The sequence below is a fragment of the Somniosus microcephalus genome, chromosome 7, assembly GCF_052327205.1.
Source record: "Somniosus microcephalus isolate GS21.2 chromosome 7, FLI_Smic_1.0, whole genome shotgun sequence".
Lineage (NCBI taxonomy): Eukaryota > Metazoa > Chordata > Chondrichthyes > Squaliformes > Somniosidae > Somniosus > Somniosus microcephalus.
In genome coordinates, this window is record NC_140993.1 from 151,577,417 (window position 1) to 151,598,417 (window position 21,001).

At 42.1% G+C, this 21,001-nt stretch overlaps 1 protein-coding gene across 4 annotated transcripts in view; it reads left to right on the plus strand.

Annotated features, from left to right (window-relative positions):
- Nucleotides 1-19,817, plus strand: part of cspp1a (centrosome and spindle pole associated protein 1a) — a 284,247-nt gene extending 264,430 nt beyond the window's left edge. For all 4 annotated transcript variants that reach the window (XM_085993101.1, XM_085993102.1, XM_085993103.1 and 1 more), the window contains 5 exons: nucleotides 15,044-15,075; nucleotides 15,882-15,945; nucleotides 16,035-16,144; nucleotides 17,117-17,252; nucleotides 19,146-19,817. In XM_085993101.1, coding sequence (XP_085849227.1) covers nucleotides 15,044-15,075; nucleotides 15,882-15,945; nucleotides 16,035-16,144; nucleotides 17,117-17,252; nucleotides 19,146-19,369 — 566 coding nt within the window. In that variant the 3' untranslated portion in view covers nucleotides 19,370-19,817. The remainder of the gene's footprint in view (nucleotides 1-15,043; nucleotides 15,076-15,881; nucleotides 15,946-16,034; nucleotides 16,145-17,116; nucleotides 17,253-19,145) is intronic.
- Nucleotides 19,818-21,001: the final 1,184 nt, after the last annotated feature.

Genomic DNA, 21,001 nt, shown 5'->3' on the forward strand with positions numbered 1-21,001 from the left:
TTAGGTGGCAGTGGGGAAATTAAAAACCAGAGCATGTCAGGAAGGGGCAGAAGGTATGGAGTAAAAGGTAAAGTAATAAAAAGGGCAAAAGCAGGAACTAAGTGCCACAAAACATATTTGAAAGTTCTCTATCTGAATGCATGTAGCATTCACAACAAAATAGACGGGTTAATGGCACAAATAACTACATATGGGTATGATCTTGTGGCCATTACAGAAACATGGCTGCAGGGTGACAATGCCTGGGAATTAAACATACCAGGTTATTTAACGATCAGGAAGGACAGGCAGGAAGGAAGGGGAGGTGGGGTGGCTATGTTAATAAAGGAAGGAATCACTGTAATACAGAGAAATGATATTGGTTCAAAAGATCAGGATAATGAAACAGTTTGGGTGGAGGTAAGGAATAATAAGGGGAAAAAAACACTAGTGGGCGTAGTCTATAGGCCTCCAAACAGTTGCAACTCTGTTGGACGGAGTATCAATCAGGAAATAGTTGAGGCTTGTAATAAGGGAACATCTATAACTATGGGGGATTTTAACTATCATATTAATTGGACAAATCAAATTGGGCAGGGCTGCCTTGAGGATGAATTCATTGAGTGTATTAGGGATGGGTTTCTTGAGCAGTATGTAACTGAACCGACCAGGGGGCAAGCAACCTTAGATCTGGTCCTGTGTAGCGAGACGGGATTAATTAAAAATGTCCTAGTAAAGGATCCCCTTGGAATGAGTGACCATAACATGGTTGAATTCCATATTCAATTAGAGGGTGAGAAGGTTGGATCTCAAACAAGCGTGCTAAGCTTGAATAAAGGAGACTATGAAGGTATGAGAGCGGAATTGAGTAGAGTGGATTGGGAAAATAGATTAAAGGGTAAAACGATACATGATCAGTGGTGTACATTTAAGGAGTTATTTTACAACTTCCAAAAAATATATATTCCACTGAGAAGAAAAGGGCGTAAAAGAAAAGACAGCCATCCGTGGCTAAGTAAAGAAATTAAGGATAGTATTCGACTAAAAACAAGGGCATATAAGGTAGCCAAATCTAGTGGGAGGATAGAGGATTGGGAAAACTTTGAAAGACAGCAAAAAATAGCAAAAAGATTGATTAAGAAAGGGAAGATAGATTATGAAAGTAAATTAGCAAAAAATATAAAAACAGATAGTAAGAATTTTTATAGTTATAAAAAAAGAAAAAGGGTGGCTAAAGTAAATGTTGGTCCCTTAGAGGATGAGACCGGGAAATTAATGGTGGGAAATATGGAGATGGCAAAAACACTGAATGAATATTTTGTATCATTCTTTACAATAGAGGACACTAAGAATATCCCAACACTGGACAAACAGGGGGCTATAGGGGGGAAGGAGCTAAACACGATCAAAATCACTAAGGAAGTGGTACTCGGTAAAATAATGGGACTCAAGGCGGATAAATCACCTGGACCTGATGGCTTACATCCTAGGGTCTTGAGGGAAGTGGCGGTAGGGATTGTGGATGCATTGGTAATAATTTTCCAAAACTCCCTGGACTCAGCAAAGGTCCCAGCAGACTGGAAAACTGCTAATGTAACACCCTTATTTAAAAAGGGCAGTAGACAGAAGGCTGGAAACTATAGCGATAGCAAAATGCTGCAGATGTTGGAAATCCGAAATAACAACAGAAAATGCTGGAAAAACTCAGCAGGTCAGGCAACATCCGTGGAGAGAAATTTGAGTTGACGTTTCGGGTTAGCCTAACATCTGTGGTAGGTAAAATTTTGGAGTCCATTATTAATGAGACAGTAACAGGACATTTGGATAATCATAATTTAATAGGACAAAGTCAGCATGGTTTTATGAAGGGGAAGTCATGTTTGACAATTTGCTGGAGTTCTTTGAGGAAATAACATATAGGGTGGATAAAGGGGAACCAGTGGACATAGTGTATTTAGACTTCCAAAAGGCATTTGACAAGGTGCCACACAAAAGATTATTGCTTAAGATAAAAAATCACAGGATTGGGGGTAATATTCTGGCATGGATAGAGGATTGGCTATCTAACAGAAGGCAGAGAGTTGGGATAAATGGTTCATTCTCAGACTGGCAATCAGTAACTAGTGGTGTTCCGCAGGGGTCAGTGCTGGGTCCCCAACTCTTTACAATCTATATTAACGATTTGGAGGAGGGGACCGAGTGTAACATATCAAAGTTTGCAGATGATACTAAGATGGGGGGGAAAGTAGTGAGTGAGGAGGACATAAAAAACCTGCAAGGGGACATAGACAGGCTAAGTAAGTGGGCAGAGATTTGGCAGATGGAATACAATACTGGAAAGTGTGAGGTTATGCACTTTGGCAGGAAAAATCGTAGAGCAAGTTATTATCTTAATGGCAAGAAACTGGAAAGTACTGAAGTACAAAGGGATCTGGGGGTCCTGGTGCATGAAACTCAAAAGGTTAGTATGCAGGTTGCAGCAAGTGATTAAGAAGGCCAATGGAATGTTGGCTTTCATTGCTAGGGGGATAGAATATAAAAATAGGGAGGTATTGCTTCAGTTGTACAAGGTATTGGTGAGACTGCACCTGGAATACTGCATACAGTTTTGGTGTCCATATTTAAGAAAAGACATACTTGCTCTCGAGTCAGTACAAAGAAGGTTCACTCGGTTAATCCCGGGGATGATGGGATGGACATATGAGGAGAGGTTGAGTAGATTGGGACTCTACTCATTGGAGTTCAGAAGAATGAGAGGCGATCTTATTGAAACATATAAGATTGTGAAGGGGTTGGATCGGGTAGATGCGGGGAGGATGTTCCCGATAATGGGTGAAACTAGAACTAGGGGGCATAGTCTTAGAATAAGGGGCTGCTCTTTCAAAACTGAGATGAGGAGGAACTACTTCACTCAGAGGGTGATAGGTCCATGGAATGTGCTGCCCCAAAAAGCTGTAGAAGCTACATCATTACATAAATTTAAAACAGAAATAGACAGTTTCCTAGAAGTAAAGGGAATTAAGGGTTACGAGGAGCGGGCAGGAGTTTGGACATGAATCTAGGTTCAGATCGGACATGGCCCTGTGGGTAGCGGAGCGGGCCCAGGGGCTGTGTAGCCTGATCCTGCTCCTATTTCGTGTGTCTAATTCTGTTAGATTCAGGAGATGGTTCTGTGATAGTAGATTGGCGGTTAGGATCAGATCAGCCATGATATTGAATGGCGGAGCAGGCTCGAGGGGCCGATTGGCCTACTCCTGCTCCTATTTCTTATGTTCTTATGTTCTTAAAGCAAAGAGTTGGAATAAACGGGTCATTTTCCGAGTGGCAGGCAGTGACTAGTGGGGTACCGCAAGGATCGGTCCTAGGACCCCAGCTGTTCACAATATATATTAATGATCTGGACGAGGGAATTGGATGTAATATCTCCAAATTTGCAGATGACACAAAGCTGGGTGGGAGGGTAAGCTGTGAGGAAGATGTCGTGAAACTCCAGTACGATTTGGACAGGTTGGGTGATTGGGCAGAAACATGGCAAATGCACTATAATGTGGATAAATGTGAGGTTATCCACTTTGGTGGCAAAAACAGGAAGGCAGATTATTATTTGAATGGCAATAGATTGGGAGAAGGGGAAGTGCAAAGAGACCTGGGTGTTATTGTGCACCAGTTGCTGAAGGTAAGCATGCAGGTGCAGCAGGCGGTTAGGAAGGCAGATGGTATGTTGGCCTTCGTAGCAACAGGGTTCGAGTACAGGAACAAGGATGTCTTGCTACAGTTGTACAGGGCCTTGGTGAGACCGCACCTTGAGTATTGTGTGCAGTTTTGGTCACCTTACCTGAGGAAGGACGTTCTTGCCATGGAGGGAGTGCAGCGAAGATTCACCAGGCTGATACCTAGGATGGCAGGAATGACGTATGAGGAGAGATTGTGTCGATTGGGCTTATACTCACTGGAGTTTAGAAAATTGAGAGGGGATCTCATCGAAACCTATAAAATTCTGTCAGGTCTGGACAGACTAGATGCAGGAAGGATGTTTCTGATGGCTGGGGAGTCCAGAACCAGGGGTCATAGTCTAAGGATAAGGGGTAAGCCATTTAGGACTGAAATGAGGAGGAATTTCTTCACCCAGAGAGTGGTGAACCTGTGGAATTCTCTGCTACAGAGGGCGGTGGAGGCCAGTTCATTAAATATATTCAAGAAAGAATTGGATATATTTCTTGAGGCTAAAGGGATCAAGGGATATGGGGAGAAGGCAGGGACAGGGTACTGAATTTGGATCTCATTGAATGGCGGAGCAGGCTCGAGGGGCCGAATGGCCTACTCCTGCTCCTATCTTCTATGTTTCTATGTTTATCTTAAGTTCAGGAAAATCCTAGCTACAACTAATAAAAGATCTATCCTTTACAAGAGTCTAATTTCAGACCACCTGGGATGTAGTTCAGATACTGTGGGCTATAATGGCTGTAAAGTCTGTGGGTTGTGCAGTTAATAAATACACAGACTTCAGAAGTAACAAACAAACAGGTCTTTACTATTCGAAGGTCCGGGCGAATCTGCCCCAGCAATCCTGCTACAACACTTATATACTGGTGTGGTCACTATCGGTATTACAGTATACAGAAGCCAAACAAATAGTGCCACACCTAAAGTAGTTCCCTTAAAGGTGAACGGTTACATTCAATAGTTCCCTTAAAGATAGACGGGTACATACACTACAATCCTCCTTTTTTAGCTTATTACTTACAGAGTCCCCGTTAAACATACATATCTTCAACTTCCTATAAAACAAATTACAGATATAATCTCGGTGGAAACAGTTCACAGGTTCAGTCTCTGCGGAAACAGTTCATAGATTCAGTCTCTGATCTTGACTCGTTCCGAACAACATTTCTTTGGTGTAGCCGGTTCACCTGGCTAGCATGACTCCTCCATAGCCTTCTTCATGCATTCATATTCATCCCGCTCTTCCTGGGTTATCTGCCATTCCTTCACGACGGACCTCATTTGTGAGCTCAATACCTTCCTTTCCATCGGTAATTGCGTTATCAGGCTATTTAACCCTTCTACTGCAGTAACGGTTTCCACATTCTTCTGTTCACCTTGACGTGATTCAACGTACTTTTGGCATCCTTGTAAAATTTGTGTTGCCACCTCAGCTATCTCCGTGACTTTTGAGAGCTCCGAACTCGTTCCCCCTGAAGATTGAAGCTCGTGTTCAGATTGTTCCCCTTGCAGAGTCTTGTCCTGCAGCATATGAAGGAGTTGGCTGACCGTTAACTCTTCCCTGGGAACACGGTGGATCAGAGTCTTCTCCATTTCATCCACCTCTTTCTCCAATACTTCCACCTTACGTTCCTCTTGAACTTTGGCTTTCAGCGCTCGGAAAAGTTGCGCCCTGATGCTCTCTAGTTCATGTTCAGGGACCATTCTTACAGTGTCCTGTTCTTCCACTGAAAGGATTCCCAGTTGAATCTGTTCCTCAAGTTGTTGAACCTCGGTCATTGCCGCCTCATATTTGTCTTGGGTGTCCTTCAATGTTTTTATAAGTTCTTGGACATCCTGTCTTTCATGCTCTGCCATGATTTTCACCTCTAATTTCTCATCTATGGATGGAGCTTCTATCGATGAGTCTGTCTTGGCCTTGAGCTCATCAAGAATTTCCTGCAGCCTTTGGACTTCTTGCTCATGTTCAACCTTTAGTTGTTCATAAGCTTCTACTGAAACTAGCTTTTCGGAGGCTGCCGAGTTAACCCCCTCCAGAATTGTAGCCTGGGCCTGTTCATACTGTTCTTTCAACTTCTCACACTCTGCTTGTAAGGAGTCGTAGAGAAGAACTGGAATAAAATCCTGGCTCCCTGAAGATTCCTCTTCCTTTGGTTCATTCTGTAAATATTCTAGTTCCTGAACAGCATCAGGGGAATGTGATTGGTATTTGACCACGATGGCTCTATGGTCGCTCTCTGCTTGAGCTAGCTGTCTCTCTAGTCTTTCCAGGTTCTCCCATTCGGTGTCCCAGAACTTTTCCATATTTTTCATCTCTTGTATGAGACGGTCACTCAACTGTTCTAATTGTTGTCGTACTTTGACATAAGTTTGAGTCCGAACTCGGTGTTCTTCCGTCGTGGATGAATCCTTTGAACAGGCTCAGAATTCCCTGTCAACCTGGAGTTCTGCTCTGCAGCTTTATTCTTCTTGGTAACATAAGTCCTTCTGCATGTCTGCGTTTCCTTCCCCATCGTCGGCAAGTCCCTTTTAGCCTTGTCTTCCATATTTGCATTGGTCTTATCGTCATCCATTTCAGAATCTGAGCTGATAGCTTGCACCGAGTCCTCCCTCATTATGGCTTTTAGGTAGTGCCATTCCATATCTATTTTCTTAATCCACTCCCGTCCTAGAAGTGGTGGTCCTCCTTCAGGTACTACGTACAAATTCATTCTTGGGTGTTCTTTACCTCTATCTCTCACCTTGACTCTTATTTTCCCCATGGGGTATACGTTCTGCCCCGTGTATGTCTGTAATACGAACTTGGTATTTCTTAAAGGTATGTGAGAGAATAGCCGGTGGTAGTCCCTTCGGTTGATGACTGATAGAGCTGATCCAGTGTCCAGCTCCATTCTTACTTGGACTCCAGCTATTTTTAGTACGACCCAGATCGTTTGTAGATCCGTCTCTTTCCCCACATTGTGGATTCTCAGACTACCCAGCTCCTGGTTGTTTGGGTCTGAGTCTGAATTCTGTTCGTCTGCACTCTTCTCAGCCACCTGATGTACCTTGTTGTACTTTTCTTGTGGTGGCTTCCGTTGATTGTTGGTCTTTCTCCTGGACCGGCATACCTTCGCGATGTGACCCAGTTTGCCACATTTCCTACACTCTTGGTTCTTAAACCAACATTGATTCTGGTCGTGCGTTGTCTTCCCACAACGGTAGCATTTTGTTGTGCTCGCAGTAATTTGGTCCACCCCGAGTGCCGCCGCCTTTAGCTGCATTTCCGCCGTCCCTTTCGCTGCGGCTTCGTGTGATGCAGCTATGAGGACAGCCCTGTCCAGTGTGAGGTCGTTTTCTTCCAGTAGTCGCTTCTGCGTTCCTTCTTTGGACAATCCGCATACGAACTTGTCCCGCAGTGCCTCTGTCAGATTCCCTCCGAACTGGCAGTATTTCGCCAGCCTACGCAGCTCGACCAAGTATTCCGCATTGCTTTCGTCTTTCCTCTGCGTTCTTGCGTAGAATTTGAATCGTTCAGCCAGCATCAACGGTGTGGGGTTCAAGTGGTCCTTCAGCACAGCCACAATTTCTTCGAAGGTCTGATCCGCTGGTTTAGCTGGTGCTATTAGATGCTTCAAGAGCCCGTATGTTTTTGCCCCCATCGAGTTTAGCAATGTTATCGCCTTGTCGTCTTCCTCTATTTTGTTGGCTTCGCAATAGATCTCTATGCGTTCCACGTACGTGGCCCAGTCTTCTATTTCAGAATTAAAGTCGTTAATATTCCCTCGCTTAGGCATCTTTCTTCCCTTGGGAGCAGCACCAGTATTTCTTTAAGTATTCTTATTTACTTGTTTGTTTCTAAGATGGCGGTTTTCCCACGAAATCGGCGGTTTCCCGCTCTTTCCTTCTCTCCCCGCCCACTTCAATGGCGGTATGTCAATCAAGATGGCGGTTTTCCCGCGAAAATGGCGGTTTCCCGCTCTTCCTTTCTCGCCCCGCCCACTTCAATGGCGGTTTCCCGCTTCTGGCGTCTTCTCCGCCTAATGGCGGCTTCCCGCGTTTCTTCCCGGTGGAAGGGGTACGCTTCCCCCACAGCGGACAGGTTCAGCCGCTGGCTGGCTACCGCACAGCTCCCCTTACTCGGCTATGTCTTTTCCTCCCGCCCGCACGGCTCTACTGGCGCTGGGTACACCCTGTTAACGGAGGACAGTTCAGCCGCTGGACTGGCTCTCGCGCAGTCTCTCTCTCCGTACCCGGCTCTGTCGCTCTCTCACCCGCACGTTCGGTGTTACCGGCCCTGGGTACCCCGTTGGTGGAGAACAGCTCAGCCGCTGGACTGGCTCTCGCGCAGTCTCTCACCCCGTTTTCGGCTGTGTCTCTCACCCACTCCCGCACATTCGGTTTTGCCGGCTCTGAGTACCCCGTTGGTGGAGAACAGCTCAGCCGCTGGACTGGCTCCTCGCAGTCTCTCTCTCCGCACCCGGCTCTCACCCACACGGTTCCCGTTCGCCTCCCCAGCCCTCTCGCAGACCGGTGTTTCCCTCCCCGGCTGCGGCTGGGTTTCTCTTCCCGCGTCTACTCGCAGGCTCAGCGCTTCGTGGCTGCGGTCGCTGCCCGGATTTTTCCCGCCGATTGCGGTCCGGCTGTCACCCGACGCCGTTGGACCCGACTTTTGGCCGGCACAGCTCCCCCTCGACCGAGGTCAAGTGCTCTGCCCTTATCCTCCGGATACTTCTACACCTTCCCCTACTCACAGTCTCTTCGGCCGCCTTGTTTCTTGCTGGTCGGCTCACTCCGCACCGTGGCAGAAGGGTAGTCAGTGCCTGTTGCTGATACAGCTTTTGTTGTTAGTCTTCCTGCTTTCTGTTGTTGCAGCCTCATGTTTTCTTTTGGTAGCACGACGAGGGCGGTTGTCTCTCTTCGACGCTCTTCGTTGCTTTTGGTAATCTTGCCGCAGGGTACGATCGGACTCGTCGCCACTGTAAAGTCTGTGGGTTGTGCAGTTAATAAATACACAGACTTCAGAAGTAACAAACAAACAGGTCTTTACTATTCGAAGGTCCGGGCGAATCTGCCCCAGCAATCCTGCTACAACACTTATATACTGGTGTGGTCACTATCGGTATTACAATATACAGAAGCCAAACAAATAGTGCCACACCTAAAGTAGTTCCCTTAAAGGTGAACGGTTACATTCAATAGTTCCCTTAAAGATAGACGGGTACATACACTACAATGGCGACACAGTTTGACTCCATTTTCTTTATCTGACTTAGTTTTGCCAAATATTTCTCTCATGCTGAGCATTAAGGACTACCTCTGTAAGTGATTTTCATTCTCTTTGGACAGAAGTGTCACCTTATATGTGCGATATCTGGTAATGTATTATTGGTCAGGGGTGAACAAAATATCCATGATACTGTAATTATCTCAGTGAAATTGACATGAGACTTGGACTGTTCTCCTACCCTTTGTAGGGGGTGGTGTGTGTGGTCAGCTTTGCCTCTGACTCCCTGAGCGGTTTGAATCGCTCCCACTCCCTTGGTTCTAGACTTTGGACTTATTTGGGGGTTGTAATGAAATTGCAACAGACAACTGAGTTGGTGAAAAGAACTTGGATTTTTATTTGAGACAGGAAAATATACACAACACAATAATCTTATCACTCTAAAAGGGGGGAACACTTCGGAATATACGAGGGAGAATGACAATAGACAAAGTACTTCACCCCTCCCAATCCCACTTCACTAACTAGGTTGGATTCCAGAGGACCAGGGAAATGCTCACCAAACGACTTTCTTGACAGTTGTAGAAGCTTGCGATTTCGGGGTTCTCTTTAGGTGTGGCGGTTGGGGCCTGCCTCACCCCGGACGTGGTAGAAGACTTCACCTGCATTGGGTTTTCAGTCTTCACGTGTCTGCTGATGCGGTCGGGTGTGTATTTGGATCTATTGGGTAAGTACCCAATTTCCTTTGGTTAGGTATAGGGTTCAGGGTCTTTTTCATCAAATCTTACCCAGGGGTAAGTCAGGATAGCTTGTAGAGTGGAAACAAACTTGCGAATCTTCGGTTTCTTCCAGGTTGGTTTCTTGTTGGTCGCGGTAGCCCAATATTACCTAGTGGTTGGTAATATTGTTGGTTGTTTGTTTCTTGGGGCCCTTGGTTGCCTGCAATTCCTTTGCGTCCTCCTTCTGTTGTCCTTCCGTCGACTGATCGTCCCGAGGCTGATGTCTTTCGAATGAGCTGTGCCTCTGTCTGTATGAACTGTACCTTCAAATTCACTCTTCTGTCCTAATAACCATCTGTGTGTAAAAGCAGGCCTCAATTATACCGTTTTGAGGCCTTGCTTATCTGCCCGCCAAATTTTCTCTGGCCCATTGTTAATTTTGGCGGGCTCGTTTAATAGTTTTAAAATTCTTTAACGAGTTCCGGGCTGGCCCCATCTACTTTTAATTGACTTAAGTTGGTGTAAACTAGTTTCGGGATGGTTCGTCGAAACTTAAATTAGTGTTTAATGACTGTTTAAACTTTGGTCTGATTAGTGAGTTTTGTCTTTTCCTGCTGGGGTCAGGGTCCCTTTTGTTGATCAGTGGCATGTACTGTATTATTCATATTCTTGATGGCTCTGTAATTTTGGCGGGAGCTGTCCTTCCGTAAGCCTATTGCCATTTATGTGGAATGACTGAGACGGTCCAGAACATTACCAGACAATCTGGCCTATGCCAATACTCAAACTGTTTGTTTTACAGGGGCCCATCCCAACTCCTTTGTCGCAGCTTTCCACAGGCCTGGACATGTCCTTTTAAAATAACCAAAATCCTGGGGTTTTAACTTTAAGCCCCCTTTTGGCCCAATATTCTTTTAAACAGTCCAAAATCTCTTCTTTTCTTGGTTTGGGGGAATCTGTAGAATTTTGCGAACCTTACACCTTGGGCTGTGCTACTTAAGTTATAAACTGTGAATCAGTTTTATTAAAACCAAAAATTAAACCATAGTTGAAAGTTAATAAAGTAGATTTCACTTGATTACAGAATTTTTAACTTGTACTTCCTTAGACACAAAACAAAATTAAAGTAGCATCACTTTGTTAGCACTCCTAACTCCAAACCTGGCCCGGTATCCTAAACACAAACTTACATGTAGGATTAATCTATCCTCAGAACCCTCATGTTTCTCTTGTATTCAGCTGAAGAACTACTTCCATAAGCGAGCCCTCAATCCCTTCAAACAGAACTGTCCCCATATCCACAGAAAATGCTGGAAATACTCAGCAGGCCAGGCAGCATCCGTGGAGAGAGAAACAGAGTTAACGTTTCAGGTCTGGGACCCTTCATCAGACCTGAAACGTTAACTCTGTTTCTCTCTCCACGGATGCTGCCTGGCCTGCTGAGTATTTCCAGCATTTTCTGTTGTTATTTCAGATTTCCAGCATCCGCAGTATTTTGCAATTTTATATGTCCTCATATCCATCTGTACAATGGCTGCAATACAGTAGAACGTGACAATCTGTTGCTGGCTTGCATCAGATATGCTCCATGTTTCCTTTGAAGTTCGAACTGGGACAAGGAACCCCAAATAGTTTTTTTCCCCCTTATGTTTGTAACTAGGACGAGTAAAAGCCATCAGGCCCATATGTGCTCGCTCCATTTTTTGTCAAGTTGCATTCCCATGTGCTCAGCCTTTTCCCAACACCTCCTGAGAGACATAGGAACATATGTAAATGATGGACAGGAAAAGACCTACTGGTTCATCATGTCTGTCCCATACATTGTGATGCCTTATGCACTAATACACTCCTCACCCATTTGAAGCCATGTAATCTCCTGGTAGAGGTGAAAAAATAGATTAAAAACCCAGGTCATATAGGGGGGAAAAAATTGAAAATTCCTCTCTGACCTCCTTAGGGAGTCGAAGAGGAGATCACATCGGTCATGATTTATGCTATAGGATACCTAAGTACCTCTTGTACGAGGTGATCTCTGCCCCAGCCAAAAACATGTCTAGCTCTCGCTTGAAGGAGTACAACGAATCGGCATTCACCACACAAGCTAGCAACCTGTTCTACAGGTCCATTATTCTCTGGGAAAAGAAGAACTGCTTAACACTGAACCTAGTTCTGCCTTTACATAATTTATAAATGTGGCTGCTGGTCCTCCCTAACCTATCCAGTTGAAATAATTGGTCTACATAAACACAATATAATCCCTTCATTATTTTATAAACCTCGATCAAATCACCCCTAAGTCTACGCTTCTATAAAGTATAGCGACCCAGTTCTTTGAACCTATATGGGTAACTAAGGGGTTTTAAACTGGGAGTTAATCTTGTGGCCCTCCTCTGTACCCTTTCCAAAGCCTTAATATTCCTAAGAGGCACCAAAAGAGACCTGTAGCCAATGTAGGAGTACTCTGTCAAACATTCCTCTCCGACCCCTCACAGGTGATCAGGCTCCAAAACCCATTAGTTATTTTCTGGAGTATGACATGATCATCTTGTTTTTTAAAAGTCTGTCTAATGCCTTCTTGAAGAACTGCAAAGAATCAGTCCTCGCCACCACCTACAGAATCCTGTTTCACAGGTCATTCACCCTCTGAGAAAATAACATTTCTGGGCGTCCACCCTCACTCACTGTTTTCTCTGTTCATATAGTTCCACCTGACCCCATCACTTCAGGCACTGTATCTACTTGCATGTTGTTAATGTCTTTAACAATTTTAACTATCTGGATCAAATCTTCCCTAAGTCCACATCTTTTAAGTGAATGGAAACCCAAGGCATCAGTCTGACTTAATAGCTGGGTATCCCCTATTGGCCTCATACATTTTGGATGATCATTTGTGGTATCTCTAATGATGCTTACCATTAACTTCCCCACCACAGAAGTTAAATTCACTGGTCTATAGTTTCCAGTATTGATTTTTAACCCTTTTTAAAATAAGGACATCGCATGTGCTAGATAATTAGAGAGAAGCATTACTTCATTTCTCAGTGAGCTGTTGAAAATATTCACTACTGTATATTCTTAAGAATGCTCTGCCTATAGAGTGAGTATGAACGGTCATGAATATCAACTGATGATTGCACATATTCTAGCTAGACTGCTCGCCAAAGTAACAAATTACAATTAAATAAATCTTTCAATTATCCATTAGATTTAAAACGGAGGTGATCTGCAACCATGGAATTGCACAGCCTGATGTGTTTATAGACTCCTAATGAATGTTTGACACAATCACTTGTTACCTAATTGTGATTTCATTTTTGACTCAAAATGAGTAGCCATACAGTATAACAAAACAGGCAGATGTTTTAGATGGTTTGTGATTGATCTGCAGTCACACTTTATTTGCTTTAGATACTCTACCCCTGGAGTCTGAATGCAACAGCATCGACATCAACTGGTGATTGCATGTATATTCTAGCTAGACTGCCTGCCACAGTAACTAAGTTTCAAAATGATCACCAAAGCTCAGAAGCAGATATTAAAAATACAGGCTTCTGATTTGAAATATGACCGATTGCCCTTTTAGCCACACTGATAGCTTGTGACAAATGCTTCTGCATTGTGGTGTTCTAAGCTGGCTGAACATTTAGGCCGCGATTTTATCAATGGAGGCAGGTTGGGTGCAGGTCAGGTGGTTTCCGGCTTCCAGTCCCGCGCCCAACTGCATCCGGCCCACAGACATGATTTTACATTGATTGACCTTGTTAAGCCCGCCCTGCGGGCTTGCTGGCCAAGTAAGAGGAAGCCGGTCAGATGATGTCATCTGATAACGCGTCATCTGCTGATTTTCTTAAAGGGACCACGCACACATTTTTTTTGACAGTTGATTTCTCAGTATTTGACAGCATTGAGGTGCTGCAAACACTGACAATCACTGCACAAAGGTCACCTCTTGCATCCAGGCTATCCAATGACTCCCTCCATAGGCTGGAATAGATGGCAGCTGCAGGTGAGGTGACAGAAGCAATCTGTCACTGGTGAGAGAAGTTCTCCCAATGAGGTGGCACTGGACATGGATTTCAAAACTTGTAACCTAAAGAAATGTGTAAATGTATTAAAAATGCATTTCCCAACATTGTCTTACCTGAGACTCACCAGTGCAACACTGGATCCTTCACAACACTCCTGCAGCTGTCATTAATCCAGAAACATTAGAGCAGACTCACAGCACACCCCACTTACCTGGCTTGGTGTCCGGACGTCGGGAAACCCGAGCCAAAAGCGGCAAAATTCAAAAATAGCCTGTCAACTACTAGCAACTACCTGTTAGTAGGCAGGTAATTGCCTTTAATCCTCTTCCTGCCGCTAGGTGTCGGGTCCATGCGCAAATTGGGGACCCGACATTTGGGAAAATTGTTTGGAGGCGGGTTGACGGCGGGATCACAACCCGCTGTCAATGAAAATGATTTTAACCTTTGACCCGCCCTCTGAGTGCCAGCAAAATCCAGCCCTTAGGTCACGAGTCTCGCCACAAGTACCTGTACTATCTTGGTAAAATCCTATTTTTATGTAGAACCAATTAAGAGTAAAAAACAGAAAATGCTGGAAACACTCAGCAGGTCAGGCAGTATTTGTGGAGAGAGAAACGTAGAGTTACGCTTTCGGTCAAAGACCTTTTGTCGGGTCTTCAATCTGAAGTGTTAACCCTACGTTTCTCTCTCCACAGATGCTGTCTGACCTGCTGAGTGTTTCCAGCATTTTCTGTATTTATTTCAGATTTCCAGCAGCTGGAGTTTTTTGTTTTTCGTTGAACTGATTAAGAAGGCTAGATTGCCAACTGTAAGTTAGTCTTTTAAAAGACTTTAAACTCAATGTACAAAGTGCTCAACCAAGATGCTCTTTTATGCAGCACCAGATCTGAAAGAGTTTGGAGATGTTTAATTTCTTTGTAATTGTGTTGTGTTGTTCTTGGTCTCCTTGCTACCTCTTCTGGGATAAAGAACTAAGAATCAGAACCAGACCCTACATACTGAGAGCATGGGGGTAGGAAGCTGATCTATCTAGAAGCTATCACACAAGTATGTGAATCTTGAGTTTCTTAAAGGTATATTAACTTGTGTTATCTCCAAGCCCAATCGTATCATTAATGCAAATTGCATTCCATGTGAAGATTGTACTTCCTTCAAAGAATAAGGGACATAGTACTGACAGACTAACATTGGTGGGTAACTGAATGTTTAAAGTTTCCTACTGGGGCTCTGGCAGTGGTGACTTGGTTTCCACCCTTCTCTGGACATTCCATTGCTTGTTAAGACCAGCAATGGTCACTGCAGGTTAATGCCCTTAAGGATTATATTTTTTATCCTATCTTTTGTGAAGTTTTCCTCAAAATCTTTTTTTCTTTTTATGCCTTTTCTAGTTGCTAGTATGAATCCACGTGATATTGAACTGGTAAGTAAAATCTTGCTGTGAGCAGTTTTATGCCTATAGTCCTAAAAGAATTCCATACTCTGACAATAGACTGATAGCAGCATTATTTTCTAAGTAAAAACTATATACAGCATACTCCTCTTGATTCAAAGTTGCTTAATTCAATTTTTCTGTTCATTCAAATAAAAGTCTCCTGTGCTATTTTATTGACATTGCTGGATAACTTGGTTTTTATTCCAAGCAAAAATGACTTTGAATTAACAAAGCTATATGCTTCTGCAGATATAGCTGTTATATTCAACGTAATTTCCATATTGTGGGCTAATTTGAAATGTTTCTAAATCTTTCACTTTTCAATTTTATAATCTCGCTGCACACTTATTCTGCAATCACGGGGGATTTAAATCTTGGTGCCGTCCAACCACAGATCATTACATTTTACACAAATAAATTGAATTCACTTACTTTCAAATTCAGTGTTGTCACAAGAGATTGGAGGAATATTCCTTCTTTGCCCCTTTTGGTAAAATTGTAAAAATGTTTTTAATATAAATGGTTACAGTTTAACTCCAAATGTGAAAGAAAATATTTTACTGCCGAGTTCCTTTTTATAAGATGAAATGCTGAAATTTGCATTGTGTGTGTGTTGAGTCAATATGCTGATGTGAATACTGTGTATTGAGAAAGTATTGCACATTGTCAAATGTTGGTTCACTTGAAAAGATTTTACTTTATTTATAATTATTCATCTTATTGTACTTCTACATATAATACTGCCTGCCATGTGTGTGTTTCCTGTATTAATTCCGTGGCAATTACTTCAACAGACAAGGGATTCACACGAAGACTTGATGAAAAACTCATTGCTTGAATCAGAAAGTGCCTTTATAGGTAAGTGCTACATTCCCAATCTCTGGAAACACTTGCAAAGGTACACTTTCAGAGCCCCTGTTAAATTCAATTTAACCTCTGTTAAGCAGGAAGCCATGGAGAAACTTTCCCTTTTCCAGTGGATGTTGAAACAACATCGTCTGAACTACCTCCACGAGAGAGACACCGCCGCAATAAAAGTAGACTGGACTTTGATTCTGTATGTTGCCTATTGATTTTATTATTGCTTTGTTTTATTTTGTTACTCTTTTCATTAATATAATCTTAGGTTGAATCTATTGCACTGCAACAATTTCTGCAGGTTTGCTCCGAATTAATTTGGTACAATTTTGCAACATTTTTAAGTAACTAAAGACTCTTTAAAAACTGTTTGAAAATAGGAAATCTTAATGATCATTAATATATTTCTTTTACATATTTTCTCTTGCAACTTACTTTCAAGTTTATATTGTACACACAAATGCTGGTGCTTTCCCTTCAGTGCTATGCAACTCAAATAATTCTGTATTCTTGTTGTATTTTGTGAGGGTATTCCTCTGTATTCGCCCCAGTTTGCGGGCCTTCTCAAAACATACATCGTCTGTGAGAGATCACGCAACTGCTGTGAACTGGCTGCTAGGAAGTCAACAAGACTAAGATCGGGACACAGTTGCTTGGGCAGCAAGCCTGTGTTCCCCATGGTCTGTCGCAATAGATCGCTAGCCCACAAACTATAGCCCCATTACAAACAATTCAACTTTATATTATTTCAGTCCAAAAGAGCAAGAAATAATTAGCTTTATGCCACAAACCCTCTGGTGCAAAATGCAGGATGGTGGTTACTTTTTGTTGTTTTAGTGAATTTTTTTTGCATAAATGTTTGAGATAACAGAATAATCTACATTCAGTTCCAAAAGAATTTTGAGTAGTGATCTATAATAAAATTAATATACTGTTATTACTGGTTATATTACTTTGTTTAGCAATCAACTTTAGCCTTTGTGAACAGCACTAAATACAGTGCTCACTATTTCTCATTCTTTTACAGTTGCTAACTTCGTACTCAGTTGATAGCTTTGTAGGTTTTGAGATTTTCAAGTTTGCAGTGATTGATAAGCAGTGCAGTGCTTTGCTGTATGTATACTTGATGGCAAAATCTGATCATTCATTGTTTTTGTTTAATCAATGAAAGGATATTCATCCTAGCATACAACCAGTACCACAATCAGACAGTATCTCTCTACACTCTGTATCCAGTTTTAATGTGGATCAAGTAAGAGCCAGGAATGAACAACGTATGAAACGTTTGGATGATCTTCAGCATTCAGGTATACCTACTGATACCATTTTATTTAAAATGGGGAAATATACAAGAATTGACATTTCTTTAAATTTTGCAATGAACAAGAACATTACATAAAAATGGGTGGGAATTTCTTCCTTTCCCTCTCCCAGGTGACAGTTGAGCTACTTAATTCAGTGGCTAGCTGACCAATTTCAGTTTTCATGTTTGCAGTGACTGATGAGCAGTGCAGTAGTTTGCTGTATGTACGTGTGCTAATTGATCCCAGGTTCATTATCCAATTTGTGGTGAGATAACAAATCTCTATTGGGTAGCAGTAAAGGCATATTATTGAAATCAGCCCTCTTGGATTAGGGAGGGACAAATTGGTCAGGTTACCCACGACTGACCACTATCCAATAACTCCAGTTGGAGGTTTGCAATGATGTTCCATGCCCTTAAATAACCTATTGACTTATTGGGGGCAATTTTAACCTAACTTGCCCATCTGGAAATTGATAGGATTAGGTGCAGTGCTGGTTTTACACCCTGCCTGATTTTACTCTCCATTGAAGCCAAATTTTAAGCAAATATATATTTCTTTTCGTCAGGCAGTGGGTTCCTTTTGAAAATGGGATATTTGTCATATTTTGTGACTTTTAAAAAGTGACGTCACATTCATAACTTGTATGTAAAAAAAATGTATTTACCCTAAATTTGATTAGTGCCTTCCTCATGTCAAAGCATTAGATTTATAACTATTGTGTACTTGAGCACTAATGTTCTTTGATGACTTCGCTTTTTTGGGTTTCACTAAACTTGATTTAGGGTCTTTTTCTCGGTAGTTCTTTCTAATATAGGGTAAGCTTGAGATGCAATTCCTTATACTTTTAAGCAGTCATAGACACTGACTTTCAATCTCCAGAGTTAAACTTGTTAATGGTGGTCTTTTCTCAGACGCCACACTCAAAAGCACATTGGGAACTTTGACATGAAAATGTGTGAAAATTTACAATAGTTTCCCGAAATAATATGCTCAGTATTGATTATGCTAAATTGTTGCAGTATACCTATAAATACTGTGAAGTAGTAAAATGTGGAACATATTGAAACTGACTTAGTTTAGAGTTACATTTGTTTCTAAAATGGGTGAATGGAATCCGAATTCAACGGTGGGAATGTTTTGAGGAGTACACGTATGAAGTATGTGGATGTGAAATTGTATTTTTATTTGAAGGAAAAGGAAATCCTCCCTCTCACACCAATCTATGCTGAACTATGTAATACTAAAAAAATGCAAAAAATCTCCTACCTGATAGGTTTCTGTTTTTTTTTCTTTATTTCTGTTGTTTATTTTAAAGACTTTCCTAGCACCAGTGAGATACTCTGTTGAGACCCAATACAAGTGCATTAAGCAAGTAGCTGTCAAAGGAATCCTAGGCAAAGCCATTGGAGATGAGCCCTAATGCCAATGAGGAGGTGCCTGATGTGGGCCCCCCTCCCCCAAAGAACAGTCAGTTGAGCCCACACTGCTGTTGCATGGCATTCTCTATCCCTGGTACAATAGATGCCAGCAGTGACTCTGTGGCATAAGAGCAGTTTCATTTAGGTGTACTCGTCTGCACTGGTCTACGGGAAACAGATTGAGCAGCATAGACATGGCAAGTGACCCATGGATGCCAGGCTCCCTGAATCTCAATTAGAATTAGCATTTTCTAGCAGGTAGATTTTTAAACTATTTTAAGATTACATAGATATGGGAGGGAGGAGGAAGTCCTTTATGCTGATGTTGTGCTACCGTCCTTTTATTTTGCCTCTTTGGCCATTTCACTAAATAGCAACAATGAATTTGAATTCTTATTGGAAATGAAATTCCTGAAATCTGTGGGAAAGGTTTGATTATTATACTATTGAGTTGACTTTTAGCTTTCATTGCCAGGTAATAATGTTACAGTGGAAGATGATGACATTCTGAGCCAGTTCATTTCAAAAGATAACGAAAGACCGAGCTCTGTTGAAACAATGGCTACTGAAGTATGGTTACGACCAGGAACATCAGAAACTTTAAAGAGGTTTATGTCTGATCATACACAACTTGACTGTGGACCTATAGCCAACACATCCTTCAACTGGAAGCAACGCTATTCTACAGCACATGACTGAATTGGCTGGGAAAATTAGACAGAGACTATATGTGCCTTTAGTAGGAAAAATGGTTTAATTACAGACTCTTGATGCACTTTCCGTTATTAGGTACCTACATTCAGGATGTATATGAATGTTTTTCTCTGCTAACCAGCATGTGGCCTTGAATAAATAAAATGCAAAAAAAAACATAAATTATCTTATATCCATGTTTGTTGTTGATCACTGAAGTGTGCTCAATAGTAATATGGATCATTATTTCACAAAATTACACTGGAAAAAGTCAAAACAAATTTTGCATCTTGGTTACTAGACCAGGCACTAACCAGTGCTGATGGCTGAATGTACTATTTATGCATCATTGTTCTGTTTTTCATTCCTGCATTATTCTTTAATTTATGTTGGTAGTTAATTTGTTATAATGAAGGTGTGTGCAAAACTTAATAAAATTCTATTTTTAAGTGTACGCCTTGTGTATTTTTAAAAGCAAATATCATGAAATATCAGTTTCAGTTGCCACTTGTAAAGTGTAATACAATTGTATTATATAATATTTTGTATGGGGAAGGAACAAGTATTCCAATTTCCCTTCTTCCTCCTTCTGATGATAATCCTGAGTTCATGCCCCCTTATTACCAGCTAGCCAAGCAGTAGAAATAATCACTCACTATTTAACTTCAAAATCATTGATAAATCCAAAAAACCTCTATTAGGTCCTCCCTTATTCTTAGAATCATAAAATCTTACAGTATAGAAAGAGGCCGTCCGGCTCTTTGACAGAACTGTGCAATTTAGTCCCACACCCCAGCTTTTCCCCATAACCCTGCAAATTAGTTCTCTTCAAGTACTTGTCCAATTGCCTTTTGAAAGTTTCTATGGAACCTGATTCCACCACCCTTTCAGGTCGTGCTTTCCCCCATCTTAACAACCCTCTGTATGAAGACATTTCTCCTAATTTCCCCTCTAGTTCTTTTGCCAATTATTTTAAATCTGTGCCCTCTGGTTACTGACCCACTTGCCAGAGGAAATAGTTTCTCCCTATTTGCTTTATCAAAACCCCTATTAGGTCTCCCCTTAACCTTCTCTACTCTGAGGAGAACAATCCCAGCTTCTCCAATCTCTCCCCATAACTGAACTCCCTCATCCCTGGTAAATCGCCTCTGTACCCTCTCCAGGGCTTTGGCATCCTTCCTAAAGTGTGGTGCCCAGAATTGTATACAATACTCCAGCTGAGACCTAACCAGGGGTTTGTAAAGGTTTAGCATGACTTCCTTGTTTTTGTGTTCAACAAAAACCAAATATCCCATAAACTTTCTTAACTGCCTGATCAACTTGTCCTGCCACCTTCAAGAACTTGTGAATACACACCCCCAGGTCCCTTTGTTCTCCCCCCCCCCCACCCCCACTTCAAAATAATACCATTTAGATAATACTGCCTCTCCATGTTTCTCCCAAAGTGCATCACTTCACACTTTAGATTAATATCAGGGATGTGCAAGAGGCCAGAAATGGAGGAGCGCAGAGATCTCAGAGGGTTGTAGGGCTTATCAATTGTAAATGACTTAAGTGAAGGAATAGAGATGTATATATCCAAGTTTGCTGATGATTCTAAATTAGGTGGTACCATAGTGTAGATTGGAGCAGAAAGCT